Source organism: Oncorhynchus gorbuscha, linkage group LG15 (genome assembly GCF_021184085.1).
Source record: "Oncorhynchus gorbuscha isolate QuinsamMale2020 ecotype Even-year linkage group LG15, OgorEven_v1.0, whole genome shotgun sequence".
NCBI classification, from domain to species: domain Eukaryota; kingdom Metazoa; phylum Chordata; class Actinopteri; order Salmoniformes; family Salmonidae; genus Oncorhynchus; species Oncorhynchus gorbuscha.
Genome location: NC_060187.1, coordinates 70,883,848 through 70,910,829, shown reverse-complemented (window position 1 = coordinate 70,910,829; position 26,982 = coordinate 70,883,848). Strand labels below are relative to the sequence as shown.

General features: G+C 41.3%; 2 protein-coding genes across 3 annotated transcripts in view; one reads left to right on the top strand and one right to left on the bottom strand.

Annotated features, from left to right (window-relative positions):
* Nucleotides 1–6,338, bottom strand: part of lars2 (leucyl-tRNA synthetase 2, mitochondrial) — a 47,122-nt gene extending 40,784 nt beyond the window's left edge. Inside the window, exons 1-2 of one of the 2 annotated variants that reach the window (XM_046302665.1) lie at nucleotides 6,202–6,338; nucleotides 2,910–3,181 (exon numbers count right to left, since the gene is read on the bottom strand). In XM_046302665.1, coding sequence (XP_046158621.1) covers nucleotides 2,910–3,170 — 261 coding nt within the window. In that variant the 5' untranslated portion in view covers nucleotides 3,171–3,181; nucleotides 6,202–6,338. Of the gene's footprint in view, nucleotides 1–2,909; nucleotides 3,182–5,908; nucleotides 6,170–6,201 lie in introns of those variants that run through there. The other variant, XM_046302667.1, reaches the window with a different exon arrangement.
* Nucleotides 6,339–19,305: 12,967 nt separating this feature from the next.
* LOC123997000 (transmembrane protein 158-like) lies at nucleotides 19,306–22,166 on the top strand. The gene has a single exon (XM_046300914.1). It carries the CDS (start codon nucleotides 19,638–19,640, stop codon nucleotides 20,331–20,333), a length of 696 nt encoding a protein of 231 aa, XP_046156870.1. The 5' UTR covers nucleotides 19,306–19,637; the 3' UTR covers nucleotides 20,334–22,166.
* Nucleotides 22,167–26,982: the final 4,816 nt, after the last annotated feature.

Genomic DNA, 26,982 nt, shown 5'->3' with positions numbered 1-26,982 from the left:
GAGGATTTTGTGGTTAAGCCCCTAAGGGTTATACAGCCTGGGTCAGTGCTAGACTACACTCCTAGCTACTGGATTCTTCTGTCTGTATGTCTGGGTGCAGCTGCAGCAGGTTTCCAGTGTCTTTGAGAAAGTCCAGCCAGGCCAGATAGCCCCTCACTCTGCCATCAGTCTGGACTACACACAGTCTGCCTCACAAATGGCACCCTATTTCCTACAGGCCATGGTCAAAAGTAGTGCAATACATGCAGGTTTGCATTTTTCGTCATGGATCTTGTTCTGGAGGCAGCTCTGCATAGTGGTCACTAGCTGGCACAGCAACACAAAGTCATAAAATCTGATTTCAAACTTAATCTTAACACTTACCTGACCCACACGGCTTATCCTACTGCCTAACCCTAAATTAAGACTGAAAAGCACATTTCTGTTTTCATACATTTTTACAATATAGCAAATGTTGACTTTGTAGCTGGCCTATCTAAGGGGCAATCGCTCAGTTCTGCCTCCATGACAAGACTCATAACAATACATGTCAACCTGCGCAAAAAAATAGGAAATAGGTTGCCATTTGGGCCTGAATAGCTCAATGAGCACAGACTGACTAAACAACGGCTCAAATTATCTTGAAGGAGCTCATTGATGGACTGAAGACTTTTTGTGTGGAAAGCCTGGGCTGAATCATGATGCATTGTGTGTTTGTAACAATGTCGTGACAACATTGGATGTCAGGGTCAGTTACAGTACTATTTGCCTTGGAGGACTGTTGATGGTCGTGACAACAGTAACCAAAAACAGACGGACAAACAGGAGACAGTGAATAGGTTACTTCATTACTAAGCATATTACGCCTATGAGTCAAATATATTAGACAGTAAGAGAATGATTTAATGAATGTTGAGTCTACACAAACCAGAAGGCCTCCCAAAGGGAACACTAAACAGGGTTCAACCAGACAGACACACACAAACTCAGCAAAAAAATAAATGTCTCTCACTGTCAGCTGTGTTTATTTTCAGCAAACTTAACATGTGTAAATACTTGTATGAACATAAGATTCAACAACAGACATAAACTGAACAAGTTCCACAGACATGTGACTAACAGAAATGGAGTAATGTCCCTGATCAAAGGGGGGGTCAAAATCAACAGCAACAGTCAGTATCTGGTGTGGCCACCAGCTGCATTAAGTACTGCAGTGCATCTCCTCCTCATGGACTGCACCAGATTTTCCAGTTCTTGATATGATATGTTACCCCACGCTTCCACCAAGGCACCTGCAAGTTCCCGGACATTTCTGGGGGGGAATGGCCCTATCCCTCACCCTCCAATCCAACAGGTCCCAGACATGCTCAATGGGATTGAGATCCGGGTTCTTTGCTGGCCACGGCAGAACACTGACATTCCTGTCTTGCAGGAAATCACGCACAAAACGAGCAGTATGGCTGGTGGCATTGTCATTCTGGAGGGTCATGTCAGGATGAGCTTGCAGGAAGGGTACGACATGAGGGAGGAGGTTGTCTTCCCTGTAACGCACAGCGTTGAGATTGCCTGCAATGACAACAAGCTCATTCCGATGATGCTGAGACACACCACCCCAGACCATAACGGACCCTCCACGTCCAAATCGATCCCGCTCCGGAGTACAAGTCTCGGTGCAACGCTCAATCCTTCGACGATAAACGCAAATCCAACCATCACCCCTGGTGAGACAAAACTGCGAATCGTCAGTGAAGAGCACTTATTGCCAGTCCTGTCTGGTCCAGCGACGGTGGCTTTGTGCCCATAGGCGACGTTGTTGCTAGTGATGTCTGGTGAGGACCTGCCTTACAACAGGCTTACAAGCTCTCAGTCCAGCCTCTCTCAGCCTATTGCGGACAGTCTGAGCACTGATGAAGTGATTGTGCGTTCCTGGTGCAGTTGTTGCCATCCTGTACCTGTCCCGCAGGTGTGATGTTCGGATGTACCGATCCTGTGCAGTTGTTGTTATACGTGGTCTGCCACTCCGTCCTGTCTCCTTGTGGCACTGTCTTAGGTGTCTCACAGTACGGACATTGCAATTTATTGCCCTTGCAACATCTGCAGTCCTCATGCCTCCTTACTGCATGCCTAAGGCACATTCACGCAGATGAGCAGGGACCCTGGGTATCTTTCTTTTTGCGTTTTTCAGAGTCAGTTGAAAGGCCTCGTTCATCCACCTCTGGCCTGCTCGCCTCCCTACCACTGAGGAAGTACAGCTCCCGCTCAGCCCAGTCAAAACTGTTCGCTGCTCTGGCCCCCCCAATGGTGGAACAAACTCCCTCACGACGCCAGGACAGCGGAGTCAATCACCACCTGAAACCCCACCTCTTTAAGGAATACCTAGGATAGGATAAGTAATCCCTCTCACCCCCCCCCCCCCCCCCTTTAAGATTTAGATGCACTATTGTAAAGTGACTGTTCCACTCGATGTCATAAGGTGAATGCACCAATTTGTAAGTCGCTCTGGATAAGAGCGTCTGCTAAATGACCTAAATTTAAATGTCATGTCCTAAGTTTTCATAACTGTGACCTTAATTGCCTACCATCTGTAAGCTTTTAGTGTCTTAACGACCGCTCCACAGGTGCATGTTCATTAATTGTTTATGGTTCATTGAACAAGCATGAGACACAGTGTTAAAACCCTTTACAATGAAGATCTGTAAAGTTATATGGGTTTTTATTAATTATCTTTGAAAGACAGCGTCCTGAAAAAGGGACATTTCTTTTTTTGCTGAGTTTATAAACATAGCAATAGGCCCAGGTTGCTGCTTAATTACCAGAGTATGGTTGAGCCAGTGGTATTTTAAAATATTCATCTGACAATCTTTCCCAGAAGCCTCTACTAAGGTCCAACAGAAAGCAAAAAAAGAAGTTAAGAATTGCTGCCAACTCACTTCCTCCAGCGTATCCCTCCGCCACTGCTCCATGATACGGGGGTGCCACCACTGCTCCACCCTGCGTCTGGTGTCCGCTTTATAGTTCCAGTCCCAGACCCCTGTCTCACTGAACAGGGTCCGCGCCCCGTGTCTGGGGCAGGGGGAGAGGAGGTGGGGCAGGGGGGCACGGTCAGCCCTGGACCTGGGTCGCCCCAACCCCAACCTGAACAGGCCAATGCCACGAAGGCAGAGAGACCCTCTGTACGCTGCCATCTGCATGGCTCTGTTACCTAGGTAACAGGACACAGTTCTATTAGTCAGTGCTCTGCTCACAAGAAAAGACAGCAGAGCACACAGTAGCTGCTAGGAACGGGATGAAAATAACAGTCTGGAGTTTGATTCTGGTTAACAATAGTTGTAGAGTAATACCTGTTCATTAACACAGTAATAGATGTTTAATAACACCTGAAGACATCAGATCACATATAAGCCAAAACCTTTGCTGAAAAAGGCACACACATACAGTCGCCAAGGTAACCTGATAAGATATTATAGGGCAAATCCATTTGAATTCAATCCCTTTTTGACAGCACTCATTTTGATTTGAACGATATCTTCCATACATATTTGCCCATGGTAGAAGTGCTCAGAAAGTGACTTTTTGCACCTGTATACCCCACCATACCATGAGAAATACATGTCTACGTCACTGTAAAAGATAAACGAAGTTGATCAAATTTAAAAGCTTACAAACAGGGTTGTCAAACTATTTTATAATGTTATATGTATTATTTATATTTTTTCATATTCACATATGTTGTAGCTTAGACCCTATTTTACATCATCTTAGGTTTTTGTGTTGTGCCTGCTATCAGTTGAGAAAACATTATTTTGGATAAAGGGGTGGGTGTCGTGTTTTGGCTGACACATTTACTAAAATGGGTATAAAATCTATTTTAAACTTTCAAATGGTACCACAGAGGTGGTTGGAGGTCCACACATCAGAGAATGTTGACTTGAATGGAAATATCAGTTGTTTTGTATTATACTGTCAATCCTCCGTAGAAAACCTATTGAACTCATAGAAATATAGACAACAGAATAGCCATGACCATTTAAGTTGACATTCAACAGTCATCATTGTGGTAGTAATTAGATGTTAACTTTTTTTTTTTTTTTTTAAATGTCAATGGTGTACAAGTCAAATTGCAGTGGTCTGAAGAGATAGGTCCATAGGGTCGAAGCTTCAATGTATGCAATTATAATTTTTGGAAATCTGAGTTTGTACATACATACATATACACACACACACACACACACACACACACACACACACACACACACACACACACACACACACACACACACACACACACACACACACACACACACACACACACACACACACACACACACACACACACACACACACACACACACACACACACACACACACACGCTTTTATCCAAAGCGACTTACAGTCATGTGTGCATACATTCTACGTATGGGTGGTCCCGGGAATCGAACCCACTACCCTGGCGTTACAAGCGCCATGCTCTACCAACTGAGCTACAGAAGGACATATATATACACACACACACACATATACACACACACACACACATATATATATACATACATGCATACATACATACATACATATATACATACACATACACCCATATATATTTATATATATATACATACATACATACATACATACATACATACATACATACATACATACATACATACATACATACATACATACATACATACATACATACATACATACATACATACATACATACATACATACACACACACACACACACACACACACACACACACACACACACACACACACACACACACACACACACACACACACACACACATACATACACACACATACATACATACATACATACATACATACATATGCCATTAATACAGGTAATGAGTGGAGGACAGAGGAGCCTCTTAAAGAAGAAGTTACAGGTCTGTGAGAGCCAGAAATCTTGCTTGTTTGTAGTTGACCAAATACTTATTTTCCACCATCATTTGCAAATAAATGTATTACAAATCCTACAATGTGATTTTCTGGATTTTTTTCTCTCATTTTGTCTGTCATAGTTGAAGTGTACCTATGATGAAAATGACAGGCCTCTCTCATCTTAAGTGGGAGAACTTGCACAATTGGTGGCTGACTAAATACTTTTTTGCCTCACTGTAAGTCAAGGCCATCTAGTAATTTAAGTGGGTCAGACGTGTCAACCTACAACTGCCTCTAGTAGTAGGGTATTTTCCTGGTCACTAAATCATCATTGTAAGACTGCCATAGAAGACATACAGTATGCTAGACTATATCCCTGAGCTGGTGGGCTGTGTGCCTATGAAGGGACCCCCTGGGAACTTCTCTAAAGAGCCTATAGCCTAGGTAGGTATAGGTAGTTAGCTCGTCCATATCTATACAGAAGGTGACACACTGATACACTCAATTAATCTGCAACTTGAATAAGTTTGTTTCACATAAGTTCTCTATCTTTGAGAATTCAACAAAATGTTTAGTACCTCCATATATATCAAACAAATCACACACAAAATCACTACATGCACAAACAGTATATGTCAGTATCTTTCATGCGCGACCAAGTCAATAACATGAAAAAAATTGAAATTATGATTGTCTGCAGAATGTAGAGCAAGTGTCACTCGCTCAACAGCCAGCAGCATTCATTCTCCTCAAACACCCACTCAAACCATAGACAGAGACATCTGCTCTGCTGTAGCCGAGCTACTCTATAGTCTCTATGGGAGATCAGTGCAATGCCACAAACACACTATCCTCCAGCTAGAGCAGAGAGAGATATATAGAGAGAAAGAGACATAAACAAGGTTGTGTCTGTGCATATGAGAGTGTGTAGGAGATAGAGATAGAGGATGAGATGTTTCTATGGTTACATTGACCCTTGTGAATGCAATATCTTTACCACGGAGAGCCTTGCATACACACCTTGAGAGATTCCGGCGATGCAAATCACGTTGTTCCAAGTTCACATAGGGTAAATACATTAGCATTTGTGTAAGACAATAATGTTATGTGCTTGTTAGTTACTCAAGAAATTAATCACGAATACAGTTAATAAGAAACATAGCTAGCTAGCTAAGTTAGATCGCGACTCGAGCAATTAATTATTGACATGACACTGACAGCCACATTAGCTAGCTAGTGACATTCGTAAGCTAGATGCATTGTTGAACGTCTGTGAAAAAATAGCTTTGATCACAGGGTTTGAAGTTACTCACTTCAATTTCCAAATCCTTGCATTAAGCGATATGACTTTTATCATGATCCATTATCTATATCAGATTAAAAATGTTATTGTGCACGTAAAATCGTGCTCCTGTTGTCATAGCTCACACCTCCATGTGCGCCGCCATGTTTGTTTTTAAAAGCTTTATTGACAGCTTCCTCTTAGAACATTGTAACAGGGTGGGTTCCTAAGTACTTTACTGATAAAAACGAATTAGTTAATTGCTATGAATGTTAAATTAAGAGGTTAAATATACATTTGATATATCATTATGTGCTTTTTCTTTATACATGTAGGGGTTAATGGGTTCTTCAACACTCCCCATAGGATATCCCTTTGAAGAACCCTTTTTGGTTCCAGGTAGTACTCTTTTAGTGTTAGGTGGAACTATTTTGTGTTCTATGTAAAAACCCTTTCCACAGAGAGTTCTACATGGAACCCAAAAGGGTTCTACCTATGGGGACAGCTGAAGAACCCTTTTGGAACCCTTTTGTAGAATGTTACATGTCATCTGTGTGGCACACTTTTGCGGGACCCTAGACTTTATTTTATACCCAACAGTCATCCAAAACGGGTCTGGTCTGTTCCACAACTAAACTGTATGGGCAACCTGTTGAGTTAGGTGATCTCTCTTACAGTGTGTGGCTATCTTTCTCTGCAGCTGTGCTCATATATTGATTTTGTGGGTGACTGTGTGTGTGTGTGTGTGTGTGTGTGTGTGTGTGTGTGTGTGTGTGTGTGTGTGTGTGTGTGTGTGTGTGTGTGTGTGTGTGTGTGTGTGTGTGTGTGTGTGTGTGTGTGTGTGTGTGTGTGTGTGTGTGTGTGTGTGTGTGTGTGTGTGTGTGTGTGTGTGTGCCTGCCGGTGTGTGTGTGTGTGTGTGCATGCTGGCGGGCATGTGAGTTCATCTGAGTTCCTGTGTATGCCTACCTGACAAGACATCTTGTTATTATTCCCAAAATGATGGATGAATGTATATGCAAATGTAAGAATTTTGGATACTAAGAAATAGGAAAGTCTATTTTAAGTTTTGAATGAAGTTAGATGGGATAGGAGTGAGACTATTTTCTCAAGGTCAGCACGTCCTAGTTTCACAGTCAGCTCTACTTCTCGTTTGTTCATTGTTGTCGATGTGATGTGAATATCCTTCAAACAACAAAACTTTTATCTGTTTCACTGTCATAACAGACACCATACCCACTGATAAAAATTCAGTATAGGCATTCTCAGTGTCGCCTTGATGCAATTTTTCCCATAGTTGTGATCTCAAAGGGAAAAGCTTGCAGTTGAATTCTCAAATGACAGGGTTTCTACCCACATTGTCAACCTGTTTTATCGCATGATGATATCCTCAGGAACCAACTGAAAGAAATACATAGTCACTTTGACAATAACAGTCAGCAATGACCAAGATATACTGTGTAGTCAACCCCAACTGCTGTCTTCTAATTTAGTCTGTATTACATTCAGTGAGTCTGTATTACATTCAGTGAGTCTGTATTACATTCAGTGTGTTTGTATTACATTCAAGTGTGTCTGTATTACATTCAGTGAGTCTGTATTACATTTAGTGAGTCTGTGCAGTGAATCTGTATTACATTCAGTGAGTCTGTATTACATTTGTGAGTCTGTATTACATTCAAGTGTGTCTGTATTACATTTAGTGAGTCTGTATTACATTCTGTGAGTCTGTATTACATTCAGTATGTCAGTATTACAAAGGTTATTGAGAATTTTGTGTCAATAAATGGGAAATTGTTGACTTTAGGCTACACATAAGTTATTGTTCTCATTCAAATTAAATAACTTGGATCTAACAGCTAAATATTGAGCTATACATGTTAAAAGTTCAAACTTTACACTACAGAGTTTGCTTAATTTTATTAATTGCAATGGCTGGCAGGCACGAGACAGTTCTGCTGGTTACCTTAGCAACCCTTTTATCTCCACACCAGATTATTTTCCGTTAAAGGATTTAGATTTGTGGAACTGGGAGTTAGGCGAACCAACAAACACACACACACTCACTCAATCACGCACACATACACACACACACACACACACACACACACATAAAGGCTCTTCTCAAACTTGTTACAGAGTGAAAGATGCAAATCACTAACTACACCGAAACTGAAAGGCCTTCTGTTATGTCTTGCAGTAGCACGTGCCTCTTTGATGACGACTTCCATGGTAATATGAGGACTGTACAGAGTACAGACTAGTGTTTCCATGCACTCCATCTCCGTTACAGAAGAGATAGATCCAACATGGAGGAGGATGCCTCGTCTAATCAGTGGCATTATTCTATGAGAGATCCCCTGAGCATGCACCTTTGATCTGACTAACTAGCCGACAGAGGGAAGGAACACAGAAAAGGGGAAAATAGAAGTGAAAGATGGAGACGGGTGGGTGGTGGCGGTGTGGTGGCGGTGTGGTGTGGTGTGGTGGACAGGATAGTGAGAGGCAGAGAAGCAGCACAGAATAGAAAGGCTCTGCACTAATCCATAGTCTGACGTCAGTGTGCTAAACTAAACCTGGGGTGCCGTGGCCGGTCTCCTGTCACGTTGTAGATCAGAGGCAAGAGGACCACGTCCCTGCCCAGGACACAACTCACAGGATGGGGTTATGAGGAGAAAAAGATGGAAGAGGAAAATGGGTTTTTGACACTATTTAAAAAGTTTCCTCCTACTGCTCTTTTAAAGAATAAGCTTCCTTCAACTTGATTACTGTGGAATGAATGAACGAACAGGACACCGGGCACATAAGTACAGTACTTATGTACTTGATACATTCATGAAGGTCAAGATTCTCCTTCGATTCAAGGTGGTTTGAGTACTGTTCTATCATCTGATCTTAAAAATAAAGAAACAAGGCCAGTAGAAGGATTGTTATGAAACTATAACAGGATTGCCTATGAGTTGTATAGATAGACAATGGATTGTATTTAGAATATTGAGAATAGGATGAGTTTGTCTGAGGGTCCCTAATCCTAAAGTCAATCTCCATTGATGTGCTTTGATGTTGTGGTTCAATACAGACCCTTAGCTAAAGACACAAGGTGAAACAGCCTGGGAGTTCACTTCACAGTGTGAGGGAGTTCTCTGTGTGGACAAAGGATTTATCTTCCTGGACTCTGTACTGTTAAAATAGAACGACTCAAAACACTATCATCGTGTAGTAAAATCATAAATAGTGCACTTGAACTGAGATCTGGTGTTTGGAGGGTGTTTGAATGTAAATACAATGTAAGTGTTCTGATAGACTGAATGGATTTCAAAACAGAATGGAAGGACCCTGAAACACCAAAGTGGTTCTACAATCTGAATAATTGTGTTTTTAAGAGGGTGGTGTTGTAGTTTTAGGAGGGTTGTGAAAACCCAGCATCAAAACACAAAAATAATGTTTTGTTAGACTGCTTCTCTCATTCAATCAAATGGTTTTACGTTTCTAGCATAAATATTGATTGATGATTTTCAGTCAATATTTTGATTAACATTTTAAAGAAGACTATGATGTGAAAATTGTTCCTATATGGTAGACTTTGGGACTTGTTATAGGCCACAGTTGCCAGGTCCATTGTAAGATTATAAATAATGTTACAATCAAAATTATTTCAATTATAGCAGAGGTAACACTCGTATCCGTGTGAGAAGGTACAGTTGAAGTCGGAAGTTTACATCCACCTTAGCCAAATCAATTTAAACTCAGTTTTTAACTATTCCTGACATTTAATCCTAGTAAACATTCCCTGTCTTAGATAACTTAGGATCACCACTTTATTTCAAGAATGTGAAATGTCAGAATAATAGTAGAGAGAATTATTTATTTCAGCTTTTATTTCTTTCATCACATTCCGAGTGGGTCAGAAGTTTACAAACACTCAATTAGTATTTGGTAGCATTGCCTTTAAATTGTTTTCCTTAGGTCAAACTTTTCGGGTAGCTTTCCACAAGCTTCCCACAATAATTTGGGTGAATTTCTGCCCATTCCCCCTGACAGAGCTGGTGTAACTGGGTCAGGTTTGTAGGCCTCCTTGCTCGCACAAGATTTTTCAGTTCTGCCCACAAATTTTCTATGGGATTAAGGTCATGGCTTTGTGATGGCCACTCCAATAGCTTGACTTTGTTGTCCTTAAGCCATTTTGTCACAACTATTGAAGTATGCTTGGAGTCATTGTTGTTATGCAGGTGAATGAGGACCCAAAAGCGACTTGGCGAAAACAGAGTCTTTAATCCAGTTAAAGGAAATAGCAATACTCCTAGACAAATCGGAGCGGTAAATAAAGCATAAAAAACAATTCCACTCGTAATCACGAGAACTGACTGGAGACTCGATAATAAACTGCAGGTTGCCTCGGGAAGGCACTTGACCGTAGCAGACTCAGACACCTGCTCACCACGCAGCATCTGAGGGAAACACGACACGACAGGGCGATACAAAGACACAGCACGGTGAACAATATACAAGGATCCGACAGGGCAGAAACGGAAAACAAGGGGAGAAATAGGGACTCTAATCAGGGGAAAAGATAGGGAACAGGTGTGGGAAGACTAAATGATTGATTAGGGGAATAGGAACAGCTGGGAGCAGGAACGGAACGATAGAGAGAAGAGAGAGAGGGAGGGAGAGAGAAAAAGGGGAACGAACCTAAAAAGACCAGCAGGGGGAAAACGAACAGAAGGAAAAGCAAAATGACAAGACAATATAAGACAAAACATGACAATTGTTCATTTGGAAGACCCATATGCGACCAAGCTTAACTTCCTGACTGATGTCTTGAGATGTTGCTTCAATGTATCCACATAATTTTCCTGCCTCATGATGCCATATATTTTGTGAAGTGCACCAGTCCCTCCTGCAGCAAAGCACCCCCACATCATGATGGTGTTTTTCGGCTTGCAAGCCTCCCCTTTTTCCCTCCAAACATAACGATGGTCATTATGGCCAAACAATTATATTTTTGTTTCCTCAAGACAGAGAACATTTCTCCAAAAAGTATGATCTTTGTTCCCATGGACAGTTGCAAACCGTAGTCTGGCTTTTTTTATGGCGGTTTTGGAGCAGTGGCTTCTTCCTTGCTGAGCTGCCTTTCAGGTTGTCGATATAGGACTTGTTTTACTGTGGATGTAGATACTTTTGTAACTCTTTCTTCCAGCATCTTCACAAGGTCCTTTGCTGTTGTTCTGGGATTGATTTGCACTTTTCGCACCAAAATACGTTCATCTCTAGGAGATAGAAGGCTTCTCCTTCCTGAGCGGTATGACGGCTGCGTGCTCTCATGGTGTTTATACTTGCATACTATTTTTTGTACAGATGAACATGGTACCTTCAGGCATTTGGAAATTGCTTCCAAGGATGAACCAGACTTAGAGGTCTACAATTGTTTTTTCTGAGGTCTTAGCTGATTTCTTTTGATTTTCCAATGATGTCAAGCAAAGAGGCACTGAGTTTGAAGGTAGGCCTTGAAATACATCCACAGGTACACCTCAAATGACTCAAATGATGTCAATTAGCCTATCAGAAGCTTCTAAAGCCATGACATCATTTTCTGGAATTTTCCAAGCTGTTTGAAGGCACAGTCAACTTAATGTATGTAAACTTCTGACCCACTGGAATTGTGATACAGTGAATTATGAGTGAAATAATCTGTCTGTAATTGTTAGAAAAATGACTTGTGTCATGCACAAAGTAGATGTCCTAACCGACATGCCAAAACTATAGTTTGTAAACAAGAAATGTGTGTAGTGGTTGAAAACGAGTTTTAATGACTCCAACCTAAGTGTATGTAAACCTCCGACTTCAACTGTAGATGTTAACACCACCTTAGTTCATTTTAACAGTGTGAGAGGTTATATGAGATCAAATTTGGAGGACTGTGGGTTATTTCAATGGTTGCAATGAACCAGGAATGTCATTTTATTGTGATTTTTGGGAGGTTGTTTTTGGTTTGGAGGGGACACACAGGATAAGTGACTCAGTGGTTGGGTGAAGGCTCTCTTTCACCCTTCATCTATTTTTCTCTCATCCTCTCCATTTTAGTTTCACAATTATTACAGGATTCCACTTCTTTAATTGCAATTTAAGTAATAGACCTCAAACCAATAAAGTAAAATAACACAGCCATCTATTCATCAACAATTTCTCTGGGATGAGCTAATGACTGACAGATTTGATCCACTCCCTCTTTGCCTTTGAATGTCAGTTCAAACACTTTCTCTGATGCCTATTTTCAAACTAATGTAATCTCTTCTGCAAGCAGAAGTCTACCTCCACCCACACCCCTCCTCCCTCCCTCCCACCTCTCAGGCTCAACCATGACAAACAACCCATGTTAATCACACCCTCTCACCATGTTTCGGAGGGTGGTTACAGTTCACACACCCAAACACACACACACACACACGCACACACACAGAACCAGAAGACAACCGATCACACAGCATCAGAGAGAGAACGTTCCTCCTCTGTGTGACTGGATAGAGGAGAGGATGCAGTGAGGTAGTGGGTGGAAGGTGATGTGGGGGACTGGTCGGTTCCAACCTAACAAAAGGGGACCTTTTGGGGGACGGCCGTGTGATTCACGTCCACGTCGGCCGCGCTGAGAAGTGGCAGCATCGGCACAGGCAAGAAGCAATCTCACACCATCTTGGCTCCCAGAGTCCAATGAGGAAGGGCCTGATCAGCCTCTGCCTGTGACCATTGTTCAGAGGGTCTGATAAGTGTGATGTTATTTCCAGGGCCTATTTCACATCGACAGCCCCTAAGCAGGCGTCCTTCATTGATCTTTTCCCAGAGAAGACAAAGATAGATAAAGAGGAACACGATGGTATGGTGAAGACGGACGGGTCTGAAAGGCAGGAGTAGAATTGTTAGTTAGTAGAGACCATAGAAAAATCTGGACACCCGACATCCAAACTCATTACCATTTCAACTGTAACATTTCCCTTGGTGTTCAAGCAAGTGTGATAACTATGACCCTGGTGTTCTTATTTGAGAACGATTACTTCTCAGAAGCATTGTTATACAGCTTCTTACTTTTCATTAACAGTGGTCTGAATTCTGACAAACCATCATAGTACTGTAGTAAGAAACTGCATAACAATAAACTCAGATACAAAACTGAACAAAAAAGTAGTTTGGTATTAGTGCCTATACGTCACATGCCAGTACATGAGAAATTTCTAATCAAATCCATAATTTACCCCAAACTATATTGTCCCATACTAACCCTTCCAGCCCACAACAACCACTGAATCTCCTGAGAGGGCCTTATTAAGAAACACCGAGACATTATAGTTTGTATCGTTCCTCTGATCTTGCCCAGTGCAGGTCGACACGGGAGTTCAGATTCACATTGTCTTGATGTTGTGTGTCTAATAAACTGTATTGCTTTGCCTCATCAAGACTGATAGTTCTGTTTCCTGTGAGAGAGATGAGCACTTCCACATACAGTACATAACAACACAGCACTTCCTTCCTTCCTCCGCCCGCCATCCCGCACGGCTCCTAACAGGACTCCTCGGTAGTTAACGCTACTAATTAGTGCTCCTCTCTCCTATGGATCCATCTGCAGTTTCACAGACACAGGGGGGAGGAGGAGGAGGGAAGATTGTGTGTACCCCGAACTCTGCAGATCGAAACATTTTGCTACTCACCGCAATCACGGTATATGTTGGGGGCATTTGAGTCCGCCTGTCCAACTTCTCAATCTAAATAGTAATCCTTTTGATTTGATTGGTTTATTTGAATCCCCATTAGCTTTCACAGGGGCATCAGTATTCTTCCTGGAGTCCACAAAAACCAAAAAACCTGACAAGTAAGAAAACACTGATCGACAGTCACACAAATGTAAAATACAAACAATACAACAAAAAAATAATGTATTTGTGTCTGTGTGTTGGTTTGTCAGTCCCCTCATTTATATTGGTGTTGTCACTGTTGTTGTTTTTAAGGAACGTACAAATGTAATCATATCAAACCTCTCATTCACTGTATGAGTACACACCACACCAGCCACATTGTCTCACGTCAGATAGCGTCCCTCCTCCACGACGCTCATCCCTCAATCGGTGCAGGTGGAATCAACGTGCTATCTGATGTAAGACAATGCACCAGACATGCAAGTAGCTATAGAAACTAATATAAACCCTGACCTGAACACACATCCTACCCAGAGGCACTTTTCACGTTTCTCCTAAAGATAGAATCAAATGGACATTAATAATATAACTCCTCTCTAAATCTGTCCACTTCTAAATTGTCCCTCATCTCAACCAATAAGTAAAGGTCAGCTGGTTACCATGGTGATGGGTCGGGGGACTTGCCTTGCCTTTGTTGGAATGAAAAGGAACAGTGGAAGTAAGAAGAATCAAGGGACTTAGTCACAAGGCTCAGATCCACAAAAGGAGTGAGAGCACGGAGGATGTGAAGACAAATGTGTCCAATAGCCAATATCTAATTAAACAGGTTGTCTATGTGAGCAGCCGAGAGTACAGAGAAATAGTGCCTGTCTGCTCCTGCACAGTGAGGGTGGATGGAGGAGAGACCAGGAGCCACGAACAGGTCTCTTTTTAGCAAGGTCCCCGGTAAAAAGAGATACACTCTGAGAAAATGAATCTTTTATACATTCTCCTTTGGCACAAGAGAGACTTTTATCTCTGTCCCATTAGCATTTTTGGCGCTGAAGCAATTTACATTTTTATAGCATAATTAATGAACAAGAAAGTAATTTACATTTTCGCTCCATTCGCCGGGCACATTGTCTGGAGCATATTTGATATTTGGTGGGGGATGTATTTGGGAATGTGTGGGCGAGTTTGTGTGTCATTGTCTCTGTATTTGTGTGTGTCGATCAGTGTGTCAAGCAATGGGTGTGTGTGTGTGTGTGTGTGTGTGTGTGTGTGTGTGTGTGTGTGTGTGTGTGTGTGTGTGTGTGTGTGTGTGTGTGTGTGTGTGTGTGTGTGTGTGTGTGTGTGTGTGTGTGTGTGTGTGTGTGTGTGTGTGTGTGTGTGTGTGTGTGTGTGTGTGTGTGTGTGTGTGTGCATTGGGGAGGAGTGTGTTTGGAAGTTTTCAAGGAAAAGATGGAACAAAATAGGCCTTAATAAACAACAGGGGAGGAATAGAGGAGGAGAGGTGTTTTCAGGTGCAAATTGAGGCCAGAGGCGACCTGTCTTTTACTTCAGCTGGTGCTCACATCAAAAGGCTGGAGGCAGTCCTTCACAGCAAATTAAACCATTCAAGCAGCTCAAAGGGAAATATCATTCATACAAGTGTCATACATATTCCCGACAAACATAAAAAGAGAAACTGTGTCATTATTGTTTTGCTTTTTTCCCTCTCCAGGTTGATGACCCTTGTGACGGTTAACCCTCTTATCTTTTGAAAAGGGCTCTCACGTTGATAGTGGTTTTCTGGCTGAAACATTAAAGGGAAAGTTAGAATAAGGAATATCCCATATAACATTAATGTATATCAGTGAAAGAGAGCGACCCGGCACTATGCATTTTACTGGTTTGTGACTCACTAACATTGTCCCCGGTTAGAGAGGAATAAAGCAGCCCAAGATTTAACACACAGGAACTTTATTTAAACACACTGAGGAAGATTAATATGGGGATGAACATGGGAATGTACATTGGGATATAAAGTGGGAAAGATAGTGGAATGGTACACTCTTAGAAAAAATAGTTCCAAAAGGATTCTTCGGCTGTCCCCATAGGAGAACCCTTTGGGTTCCAGGTAGAATCCATATAAGTTCCAAGTAGAACCGTTTTGGGTTCCATGTAGAACCCTCTGTAGAAAGGGTTCTACATGGAACCCGAAAGGGTTCTACCTGAAACCAAAAATGGTTCTTCAAAGGATTCTCATATTGGGACAAAGAACCCTTTAAGGTTCTAGATAGCACACATTTTTTTTTTTTAGAGTATAGTGGTTCTGTAATGGACAGAAACAGAGGTAATTAATACACACACACCGAATGAATACACCAGGGCACAAATGCATAGATACAGAATCTTACAGAATATAGCAGTAGTAAACGTGAAAGGACTGTATAGATTGCATATGCCATCTGCAGAGTAACACACAGCACAGTAAACTCAACATACAATAGACAATAATAGTAACTAACTATGAAGAACAATATACAAACGTCACACAACTCACTTTGGACACCCACACCATCCCACAAGTCCAGAGATATGAATAAGTCCAGTTGTTGATGGGCCGAGACAGATGTTGCTCTCTACCACTGCTTGATGGAGACTGACAGTATAGTGGGACCTGCAGAGTCAAGACGATGGGCAGATGTCCGGACCTCTAGTAACCTCCCTAGTGATCACACAGGTCACAGAAGTCAGAGGGAGTTTGAGGGGCAGGTTTTTGTTACCCACTAGAGTCTAGATTCTCAGGCTCCGGTCATGGGGGGTTGGGAGTGGAGTGTGGAGCTTAGAGTTGTGAGGTGCTGATAACAGTCACCGGCAGGGAACTCGTAACAATCATCTTTAGTTTATTTGACCCTGAAATGAATGTGATTTATGCATACCTGTGGTCTAAATGATGAAGTTTTTTTTGTGGGGTAAATTATATCTGTTTTGAAACTGTCACCTGCAACAAGACAAGCAGTCAGGATGTGTTTTTTTTCTCTTCAGCCAGGCTTCAAGCAAGACATGTGATATAGACGTCCAGGGGAAATTTTCCATTGAACTCTGTGACACTGCTATGTGTGTGAGCATAATCTAATCAGGTCTGTACAAAAGCTGAAGGCACAGAACAGAACAATAGCCTACATGGTGGCAGAGGGGAGATTTCGGACATTGTCACATGCCAAAATAGATCAGGCGTGCGAGTAAAATATGTAAACCTTGATTAAAGAGCAACAAACAAATAAAATCCCTGACAACACTGCAGCCAGCTGTGTCCCAGTAACGTGGCTGTAATTCTAATGAGGTTTTCCCACTCACAAAATGGAGGTGTTCCTAACACATTGAGGTTCATTGTATTTTCCAACATCAAATACAGTCAAAAAGCAATCCTATTTGTCACAAAACAGCTGAGTCACTCTCACAAGGTGTCCTACCTACACTTATAAAGAGAGACAGATGTTTACTGATGTGCCTGGCTACCCTTTAGTGCACCACAGCTACATGTCCCTGTAGAATTTGCCAGTAAAGTTCCTCCATATCGGCTGTCTGTCACAAACTGTATATAGCCTCATTATTGTTATGTCATTTTCTTGTGTTACTTTTAGATACAAAAAAAAAAGTTTGTTTATTTAGTAAATATTTCTTGAACTGCAGGTGGTTAAGAGCTTGTAAGTAAGCATTTCACTGTAAGGTCTACCTACACCTGTTGTATTCAGCATTTCACAGTAAGGTCTACCTACACCTGTTGTATTCAGCATTTCACAGTAAGGTCTACCTACACCTGTTGTATTCAGCATTTCACAGTAAGGTCTACCCACACCTGTTGTATTCAGCATTTCACAGTAAGGTCTACCCACACCTGTTGTATTCAGCATTTCACAGTAAGGTCTACCCACACCTGTTGTATTCAGCATTTCACAGTAAGGTCTACCTACACCTGTTGTATTCAGCATTTCACAGTAAGGTCTACCTACACCTGTTGTATTCAGCATTTCACAGTAAGGTCTACCTACACCTGTTGTATTCAGCATTTCACAGTAAGGTCTACCTACACCTGTTGTATTCAGCATTTCACAGTAAGGTCTACCTACACCTGTTGTATTCAGCATTTCACAGTAAGGTCTACCCACACCTGTTGTATTCAGCATTTCACAGTAAGGTCTACCTACACCTGTTGTATTCAGCATTTCACAGTAAGGTCTACCCACACCTGTTGTATTCAGCATTTCACAGTAAGGTCTACCTACACCTGTTGTATTCAGCATTTCACAGTAAGGTCTAAATACACCTGTTGTATTCAGCATTTCACAGTAAGGTCTAAATACACCTGTTGTATTCAGGGCATGTGGCAAATATAATTTTATTTGTGGTGATCCCAACACTTGGCATTACTGAGTCTGCTGGTGGTAACACATCTAAACATGCACTCTAAGAAGTCTGACTGGGGCTGAAATAGAATTAATTCAGACGAAATACATTATCATAAAGAGAGAGAATCTAACTTGATTACTTCCCCTTAAGGCAATGAATCCCCGGCACCTGCTTTGATTTGACATGCCTTGCTCCTGGCATCCCAGGGGGGATTTCATTGCCATCTTATGCTTGTGTAATTAGCATCAACTGGTGTGCACACAGACTCACCCTGAAGAGACATCTGAAGATAATCAATGGATTGACTGGTTCCGTTGAATGAGCACCAATTATGGGACTCTACCTTCTCATAGAATGGAAGAGGTGGCGACAGGCCAGGAATCACTGATGGTGTGGTTGGGATTTATTACAAACAATGGAGAGGTCTATCTTTGTTTATTTGCAGATGTATTCCCTATTATTTACTATAATATAGGTTTATTGTTTGAAATATGGCTGAACAGTCTAACATGGGAGCCTTCCCCTTCAGGCCTTCTTCTTAGTAAAGCTTCTTGGAGTAGGGCGAAGACAAGTTGGCCCTTGACGCTGATCCTGGGTCAGTTTAGCATTTTCCTCACTAATGGGGTTGGGAGAGGGGAAGCTGATCCTAGGTCTGTACCAATGGGGAATGTCACCCTGGAGCGGAATTATCCCAGTCCATTGTCTGTGGAATTCATGAGTTGCTGTCCGCTTCAATGGTGCTGAATCTCGAATCCGCTTTAGCACCATTGAACATTTTACTCTTTTTACAAAGTCCAAATTTGAGTCATAAGGAGACATATTTTCCTGCATCACAATTCATATTACAGGCCTACGGCACAGGGACTCAGTTGGCCAAAAAGAAAGCAATAAGGGTGATATGTTTTGGCACAGTCATACATTACACAATAACTTATCCATCCCAGGGTTGCAGACATCCTGCAGGGAAGAAGAAGGGGAATGCCTTGTATCTTCCTCCCACCCTGTCCCTGAAGCCGCGCCCGTATTAAGTGAAGAGAGGCTCGAAGGTTGCAATGCATGTTCCCAGATAGGGCAACTCCTCCTTTCCTTCCTCACACACCAGAGAGAGAGTACCAGGGTCCTCGCAGCACACCACAGCCTATCTCTTGCATGCAAAGTAACGCCCAGTAGCAGTTTAGCAAGAAGCTAGTTACTTTGGGAACCAAATCTAGGGCGGGGAGCGCGCACGGCGCGTGTGACGGGCGGCTGACGTTTCCAACTGTCCTCTCCGGCAACGGAAGATGCACACTGTGGATGTTTGTATAAGCGCTGGAGACGTCCGTTTTCTGCATTTTATTAACGACGGCCACGCATCGTCAGTTGCCTTGCATCCCCACGGAACATCATGCGAGTAGGAGCGACGCACCCAATGCCATGCTGAGCAACTCCTCGACTTTTCTGCTGGCTCTGACCACCGTAGCCGGACTACTCCAGCGGTGCCACGGCTGGAGCGACGAGGACCTCCTGTTACCCCCCATCAACTCCACCAACAGATTCTTGGCCAATTTGGAGGTAGACGTGCACTACTCGAAGAGATCCGTGGAGGAGAGCGAAGCCTCCTCGTCAGACACTTCGTTACAGCCGTTGCCACATTGCAACGTCAGCGTGCAGAGACTTTTCCCCACCTCGCTGGTGGCTCGTTGGGACAGCAACTTCGGTTTCCAGTGCGATGTGTTTATATATACCGCCAATAACAATGGAAGGGCCTTTTTCTCTGCTGCTATCAACAGAGCCATCTCACCTGTTCTCATCGAACACCTCGGAGTCACCGGCGGCCAGCAGGAGTTTAGACTGTGTGTTGGATGTGGCATGTCACGATACCGGCGATTCGGCAAGTCAAAGGCTCAGCAGACGGGGGATCCCATCAATTTCTGCTGTGTTGACTTCAGCCTTGACGAACTAAATGGGGACAAAAGTTGGAGATTGAACCGTAAACCCATCGAGTCAACTCTTGTGGCTTGTTTCATGACTCTAGTGATAATAGTGTGGAGTGTTGCTGCCCTCATATGGCCGGTGCCTATTATTGCAGGATTTCTGCCCAACGGAATGGAACAGAGACGGCCGAGATAAAGAATGATCAAATTCTGGAGATAAGCCCCCAAGCCAATAGGCTAAAAATACTGTAGAATACATATTTCAACTTTTTGTTCCCACATTCTACCCGTATAAAATAATGTCCGTTTCCAATTTTACCGTTTAGAATGAAAGAGTGTATTTTTGGTTTTGGTCCTATTGATAGGCCTTCACTATAAGAAGACCAATAGTTTTAAAGATAGGTTGTGGTATTGTAAATCTAGCCTCTGTATTACATTGTCTATATAATAGGTGCATATGTAGTGTGTTAACATATCACTGTAAACAGTGTTCGTATGGTTTTAAATCTTTGTAGGATTATTGCCTATGGCCCTGGCAGTGGTGTAGTGGTGCCTGAAGAAGTGGGTATACTCTAATTTTGCCAAAAATGTCCCTAACGGTCCGCCCAGCAAAGGAAAGGTGCCCTGTGTGAAAAATTATATGAGAAACAGTGACATACATTCTGTATTACCTAAAATGATATATTCCATATTGGTCTTTCACAGTCAGACCAACCCAAGCTGTACTGTGCAAGTAGGCTAATTGTAGACATACTATTGAAACAGATAAATTAGGCTGTCAACTGAGTCAGAAATTCAAAGGTTTCAGATCTATTTATTTATATTCAGATTTTCACTCTCAAAGTCACACTTTGTTTTATAGAAAAACAACTAAATTGGATGTTCTATGTCCATAACAATGCTTTCAAAGTCCATAACAAGACCACATCAGCAGACCACTTTTGAGCTCTGGGAAATAGCTAAGATAAAATATTTTTGTGTAGTTGCCCTTTAATAATTCCAGTGTGATGGCACCTAACACTGGTGTTTGTTAGTGGTGTTTCTGTAGCACGTGAGATGGAATTTGCAAAACAAATGGCCACTGGATTAATGCAAATAATCAGAATCAGAATAATAATAATCATTCTGCCATGTGGGCATAGGCTACTTTGTAGCTAGTTAACATTTCCCAGTTTTTGGGAAAGCCTTTCCATCTACCAGAAGATGGCTTATTGTTGGCATCACTATATCTTTCCTGTTACTTAATTGTTTGAAACCTAAATGTTTTACTCCGTATTATGAGGCATGACTTAGCATTTCTTCAATGGAGCCTATAGCCAAAATCCCACCATGGAAAGGTGGAGGCAATTATTTGATAAAGACTTCCTCACATGCATTATCCTGTTCTTTTAACTGTATTTCATTGTCTAGCAGCCAAATGCATTATCCTATTCATATTAGCAACTGATGAAGGTTGTATCTTTAGATCTCCCATAGTATCTACATTTCTTATGGATATTTCAATATCCATCCATGAAACCTCTCACATGTGCGGTGCACATTTTAGAATGGTATTTTCCTGCTAATTTCATTTTGGAACATTCCCGTGTAGGCCTACCGCCATGTGCCCGTTGCAGCATCTAAAAGGTGAAGAAATAATAGTTTATCAACATTTAATTTATGCATGAAGAAATACACGCAATGCCCACTGAAAACCTGCGCATACCCTCCGCTACACACGCCACTGAAGCCTGCTATTTGTTGTGTTTATGTAGAGAGAAATTATAGTTTTCTCATTAACTTGAATTAAAAAGTGTGCTGTAATACGTGGTGGGTAGATCTTGTCAAGAACAAATGCATAAATGTCATAGGCCTACCTGAATTTATTTTGGATGTTGTATCAAATATTTTGACGTATAGGCAACCCCTCTCTGATATTGTTTAATATTATTTATAATGTTAGATTCATCTATATAACACAATTAAATCTAAGCTGATAACATATTTGTATGAGGTAACACGAGTGAATAAATAAATCAAATGTATTTGTTTTACATAATACGGAGGTGAGGAGACCTATTTATTTTGAACTAACGGCTTCGTGACCGATTACACGAATAGACTGGGTCGGTGAAATGTGCTATGGTCTGTAACTGAAAGAGAAACGACAATGCTCCATTCTCTGTTTGAGAGAGTTTCAGGGAATAGCAGCTGGGAAACTGCATTCATCTTTCAAATGTGAGTTGGCGATTAGAGTTTCTGAGTAACACACAAACCACTGTGTACAAACTGGTTGAATTTGTCAACACATGGAATCTACAGCTATTGTTTCAATTCAACCCAGGGTTCCAAAAAAAATAGACCATACATACCTGAAACCTAGGGTTTCAAGCTTTGTTTGAGTTCAAATTGAATCTTCAAATTAATAATTTAAATGTTATGTTGGACTCACGTCTCCACCTCAACCAAAAAGCATGGTTAAGAGTAGGACTAAATCAATTACACGTTATTTAAAGTGAATTTAAACGTTGATTAGATTAGATTAAGTCTTATTATTTAACTTAGATTTTTGTTTGAGATGGAGACATGAATCCAACATATAAATCATAAATGTTTCTACAAACTGGACATTGAATTGTGTTCGGTTGTCAACGCAACCAAATATCACCATTTGAAGGACATGTATCTTCTGCTTGGATAGTTCCATCTGTACCACTGGATAAGTCTACCTTTAATTCCAGGTTGTAAATCGCTCTGGATAAGAGCGTCTGCTAAATGACTTAAATGTAATGTAAATGGATTCAAATCGCCATCTCAACCAAGAATCAAAGTTAAAGAATAGGACTAAAATCAAACGTTAAATGCACTTTAAATAGTTTTATTGTATGTAATCCTATTTAACTTTGATTATTGGTTGAGATGGAGATGTGAATCCAACATATAAAATTTTAATTTGTAGACAAACTGGAATTAACGCCACACTAAGTCAGCGGCACAAAATATGCATCTCCTTCAAATAGTGATATTTAGTTGCGTTGACAACAAAACACAATTGAATATCACTTTTGCGATATAGTAAATAGCCTATTAAATTGTCGATAAGTTAACACATTGTATGTTGAATTCACGTCTCCAACTAAACCAAAAATAAACGTTAAAGAATGATTAAGCCAGTGGCTCAGAGGAAACTATCAAAGCATTCGATATCCTTTAAATGTTATTTTTTTGGTCAACCAAACACAATTCAATATTACTTTTGTAATAGAGTAAATAGCCCAAAACGAAGTAAATATTAAAGTAATGTAAGAGTATTTATTCAACCTTAAAATTAGTAACACATCCATGGTCACAACGTGAAGTTAGCCTACTGTAGCTATAAATGACTTCTTATGTCATCATAGAAAGTGTGCATGTTCAAGATATGATGCAAAGGTTGCAGGTCTGTGGAGAGCTTGTAAGGGTTGTCGTCGGGAGAAAGGGAGGAGGACCAAAGCGCAGCGTGGTAAGTGTTCATGAAGATGTTTAATTAAAACTCAGAACACTAAACAATAAATTACGACGTGAATTTACCGAAACAGTACCGTGTGGCCCAAACACTCAGACGGAAACAAACACCCACAAACCAAAAGTGAAACCCAGGCTACCTAAGTATGATTCTCAATCAGGGACAACAATTGACAGCTGCCTCTGATTGAGAACCATACTAGGCCGAACACAAATACCAACATAGAAAAACAAACATAGACTGCCCACCCCAACTCACGACCTGACCATACTAAAACAAAGACAAAAACAAAGGAACTAAGGTCAGAATGTGACAGATCTTCACAATAGCTTTAATAATCTGTGCAGAATCTAGAACAGCATTGATCACTTGCACTGTGTACTTTCATGTAATCTCAACTGCAATCCAGGTAATTTGGTTGTGCTATGAGATTAACCCATTTAATCCCAAATTTTTCCCAGACATGAAAATATCCAAATCTTGTGTCATCAGTAAGCCTTTGAAATAATCTATCATATTTTTAAAAAGTTTTCATGGAAAAGTAGGTATAAGGGTGTATTTTATGGCCGTGGGATAATGTGATGTATACTGAATTAACATATTTCTCCTATGCACTCATGAAAATGCTTCTATATCCCAGCCCAGTTATTAACACATTTAAAACTCTGTCACTGGCAGTCCCCAGCATTGCTACTAGAATGCCCCATCACATTCTAGTGTGACTATTTTACATATCAAAAACCCTTATGCAACAGGATATGAATACTGAGAGGAAAAACTCAAATCAACAACCATCAATGTATTTCAACATTGTTACTTTAGAGCAACATGTACTGAAACATTAATATTGTAACTTTATTGTAACATTTTAACTTGTACTTTAGTGCAATATTCATTGTAACATTGTCATTGTGACATTTTAGTGCAACATTCACTAACAACTGTATAGCATTCGTGTCATTCATTCACATTGAACATAAACGTAACATTTAGGATAGGGGTAGCCTGTAGAACATGTATTCAAGTAGAGGCCAACTCTGAACAAAATCATATATATATATAAAACATACATATATACACATACATACACACACACACACACACACACATACATATATATATATATATATATATATATATATATATATATATATATATATATATATATATATATTATAGAGGTAGGCTTCAGGTAGGCTTCAGAACCAAGTGCACGATTAGTTTGTGCATCACTATTTTGAACTACGATCAGTCAGATGCTGTAATACAGTATGTCTTGAATCAATTGATCCTCTTTTCCAAAAACATTTCAGTCATTTTGATTGTCTTTTTCCATTTTTCGTCGACTTTTCTTTTCTTCCTAGAGTCCGTTGTACTGCTTCTCCTCACTCTTTGACTTTTCTTTTCTTCCTAGAGTCCGTTGTACTGCTTCTCCTCACCCTTTGACTTGTCTTTTCTTCCTAGAGTCCGTTGTACTGCTTCTCCTCACCCTTTGACTTGTCTTTTCTTCCTAGAGTCCGTTGTACTGCTTCTCCTCTAATCACCCTTTGACTTGTCTTTTCTTCCTAGAGTCCGTTGTACTGCTTCTCCTCACCCTTTGACTTGTCTTTTCTTCCTAGAGTCCGTTGTACTGCTTCTCCTCACCCTTTGACTTGTCTTTTCTTCCTAGAGTCCGTTGTACTGCTTCTCCTCACCCTTTGACTTGTCTTTTCTTCCTAGAGTCCGTTGTACTGCTTCTCCTCACTCTTTGGCTTTTCTTTTCTTCCTAAAGTCCGTTGTACTGCTTCTCCTCACCCTTTGACTTTTCTTTTCTTCCTAGAGTCCGTTGTACTGCTTCTCCTCACCCTTTATTGACTTTTCTATTTTTCTTTTGTCTTTTTCAGCCCTTTTTCATTCTCTCTTATCTCCTTATCTGCTGTCCATGGTATATCTTGAAGCACTCAATGTGCAGTGGCGCTTTGCATTTCTCACATGCATAGGTGTGCGTTTCTCACAATGACGACATCTGTGGAACCGGTGCATCGTGTTGATTGGCCAGTGAGAAGCTTTGTCATATCTTGCCTGATCTTCAACAGTAGCAGCCAGTAGAGATCTCCTTCCGTGTCTCAGTGGTTTCGTGCCAAACATTTGCATAAGAGACTGTGCCACTATCCATGGGAAGGTGAGCAGGTTGATGGTCCCTCCCATAACATCTCTGTAAAATAAATGGCTGTTAACAAGTGCACTGTTGAGAGACCATGCAAAGATGGGCCACCACCACTTCTTAGACCTGATGGAAATATGGTATCTTGAAACCTGTAGGTTGTGAAGTTCAACACCACCCATGTGCTCATTGTATCGGTTGATGCATTTTGGTTGTGGGACTTTGTCAAAAGGCACGTCGCTCCTTGCTCTATCTCTTGACAGAGGTCTCACTGTATTTCTCCTCCATGTTTGTTGCCACTGTGACAATGGTATTGTCTTTCTAACGGACCAGCACCTTGTCTCCTTGGGTCAGAACCTCAGAGGTTCCCCGGGGTAACTTCATGAAGTCCTTCTGTGGCTTGAATGGGACATCAAACAGACAATTTTGCCTCATCGTTCCAGATCCCCCATATCCTCTTTTTGTCATTTCATCGAGGAGTGCAAGCGAAGTGAAGAGGTTGTCATGAAGGATCTTGCAACCTTGAGGCCCCTGAGATTGCTCTGCAACCCCAAGAACGACACTGGGTCCATGACCCAACCCAGTCTCAGGAAGGAGAGTGTGGCGTAGGTCATCATCACTGATAATGTTGTTCCTGCCATGATCAGTTTGCATAGGTTCAGCATATACATTCAACAGCCTGGCTGGCAAATGGCCTGTCTCCCCCTCATAATCCATATCTGACCCATCGCTTGTCTGGGCAGTCACCTAGATCCAACATATCCATAACTTGACTCAAAGTGAAACTAAAAGAAATAACAGAGTAGAAAGTTAGATAAAACAAGAACTATGTATGTGTATATCTATGTCTATGTCTTATTTAATATGGGTAATATTTGGTTGAGATGTTGATAATATTTGGTTGAAATGAGATTTCAATCTTTATTCACACACTCAAAAAGTCAGCCAGAATTATTTTGAATTCCCAATGTGCTTTCAACCATCTTAAAAGCACAACTAAATTCCAATGAAAAAACGATGAGTTTTTTATTTAGTTGTCATCTAAATGTGTCAAGCCACAGAAGGTCTTCATGAAGTTACCCCGGGGAACCTCTGAGGTTCTGACCCAAGGAGACAAGGTGCTGTTAGAAAGACAATACCATTGTCACAGTGGCAACAAACATGGAGGAGAAATACAGTGAGACCTCTGTCAAGAGATAGAACAAGGAGCGACGTGCC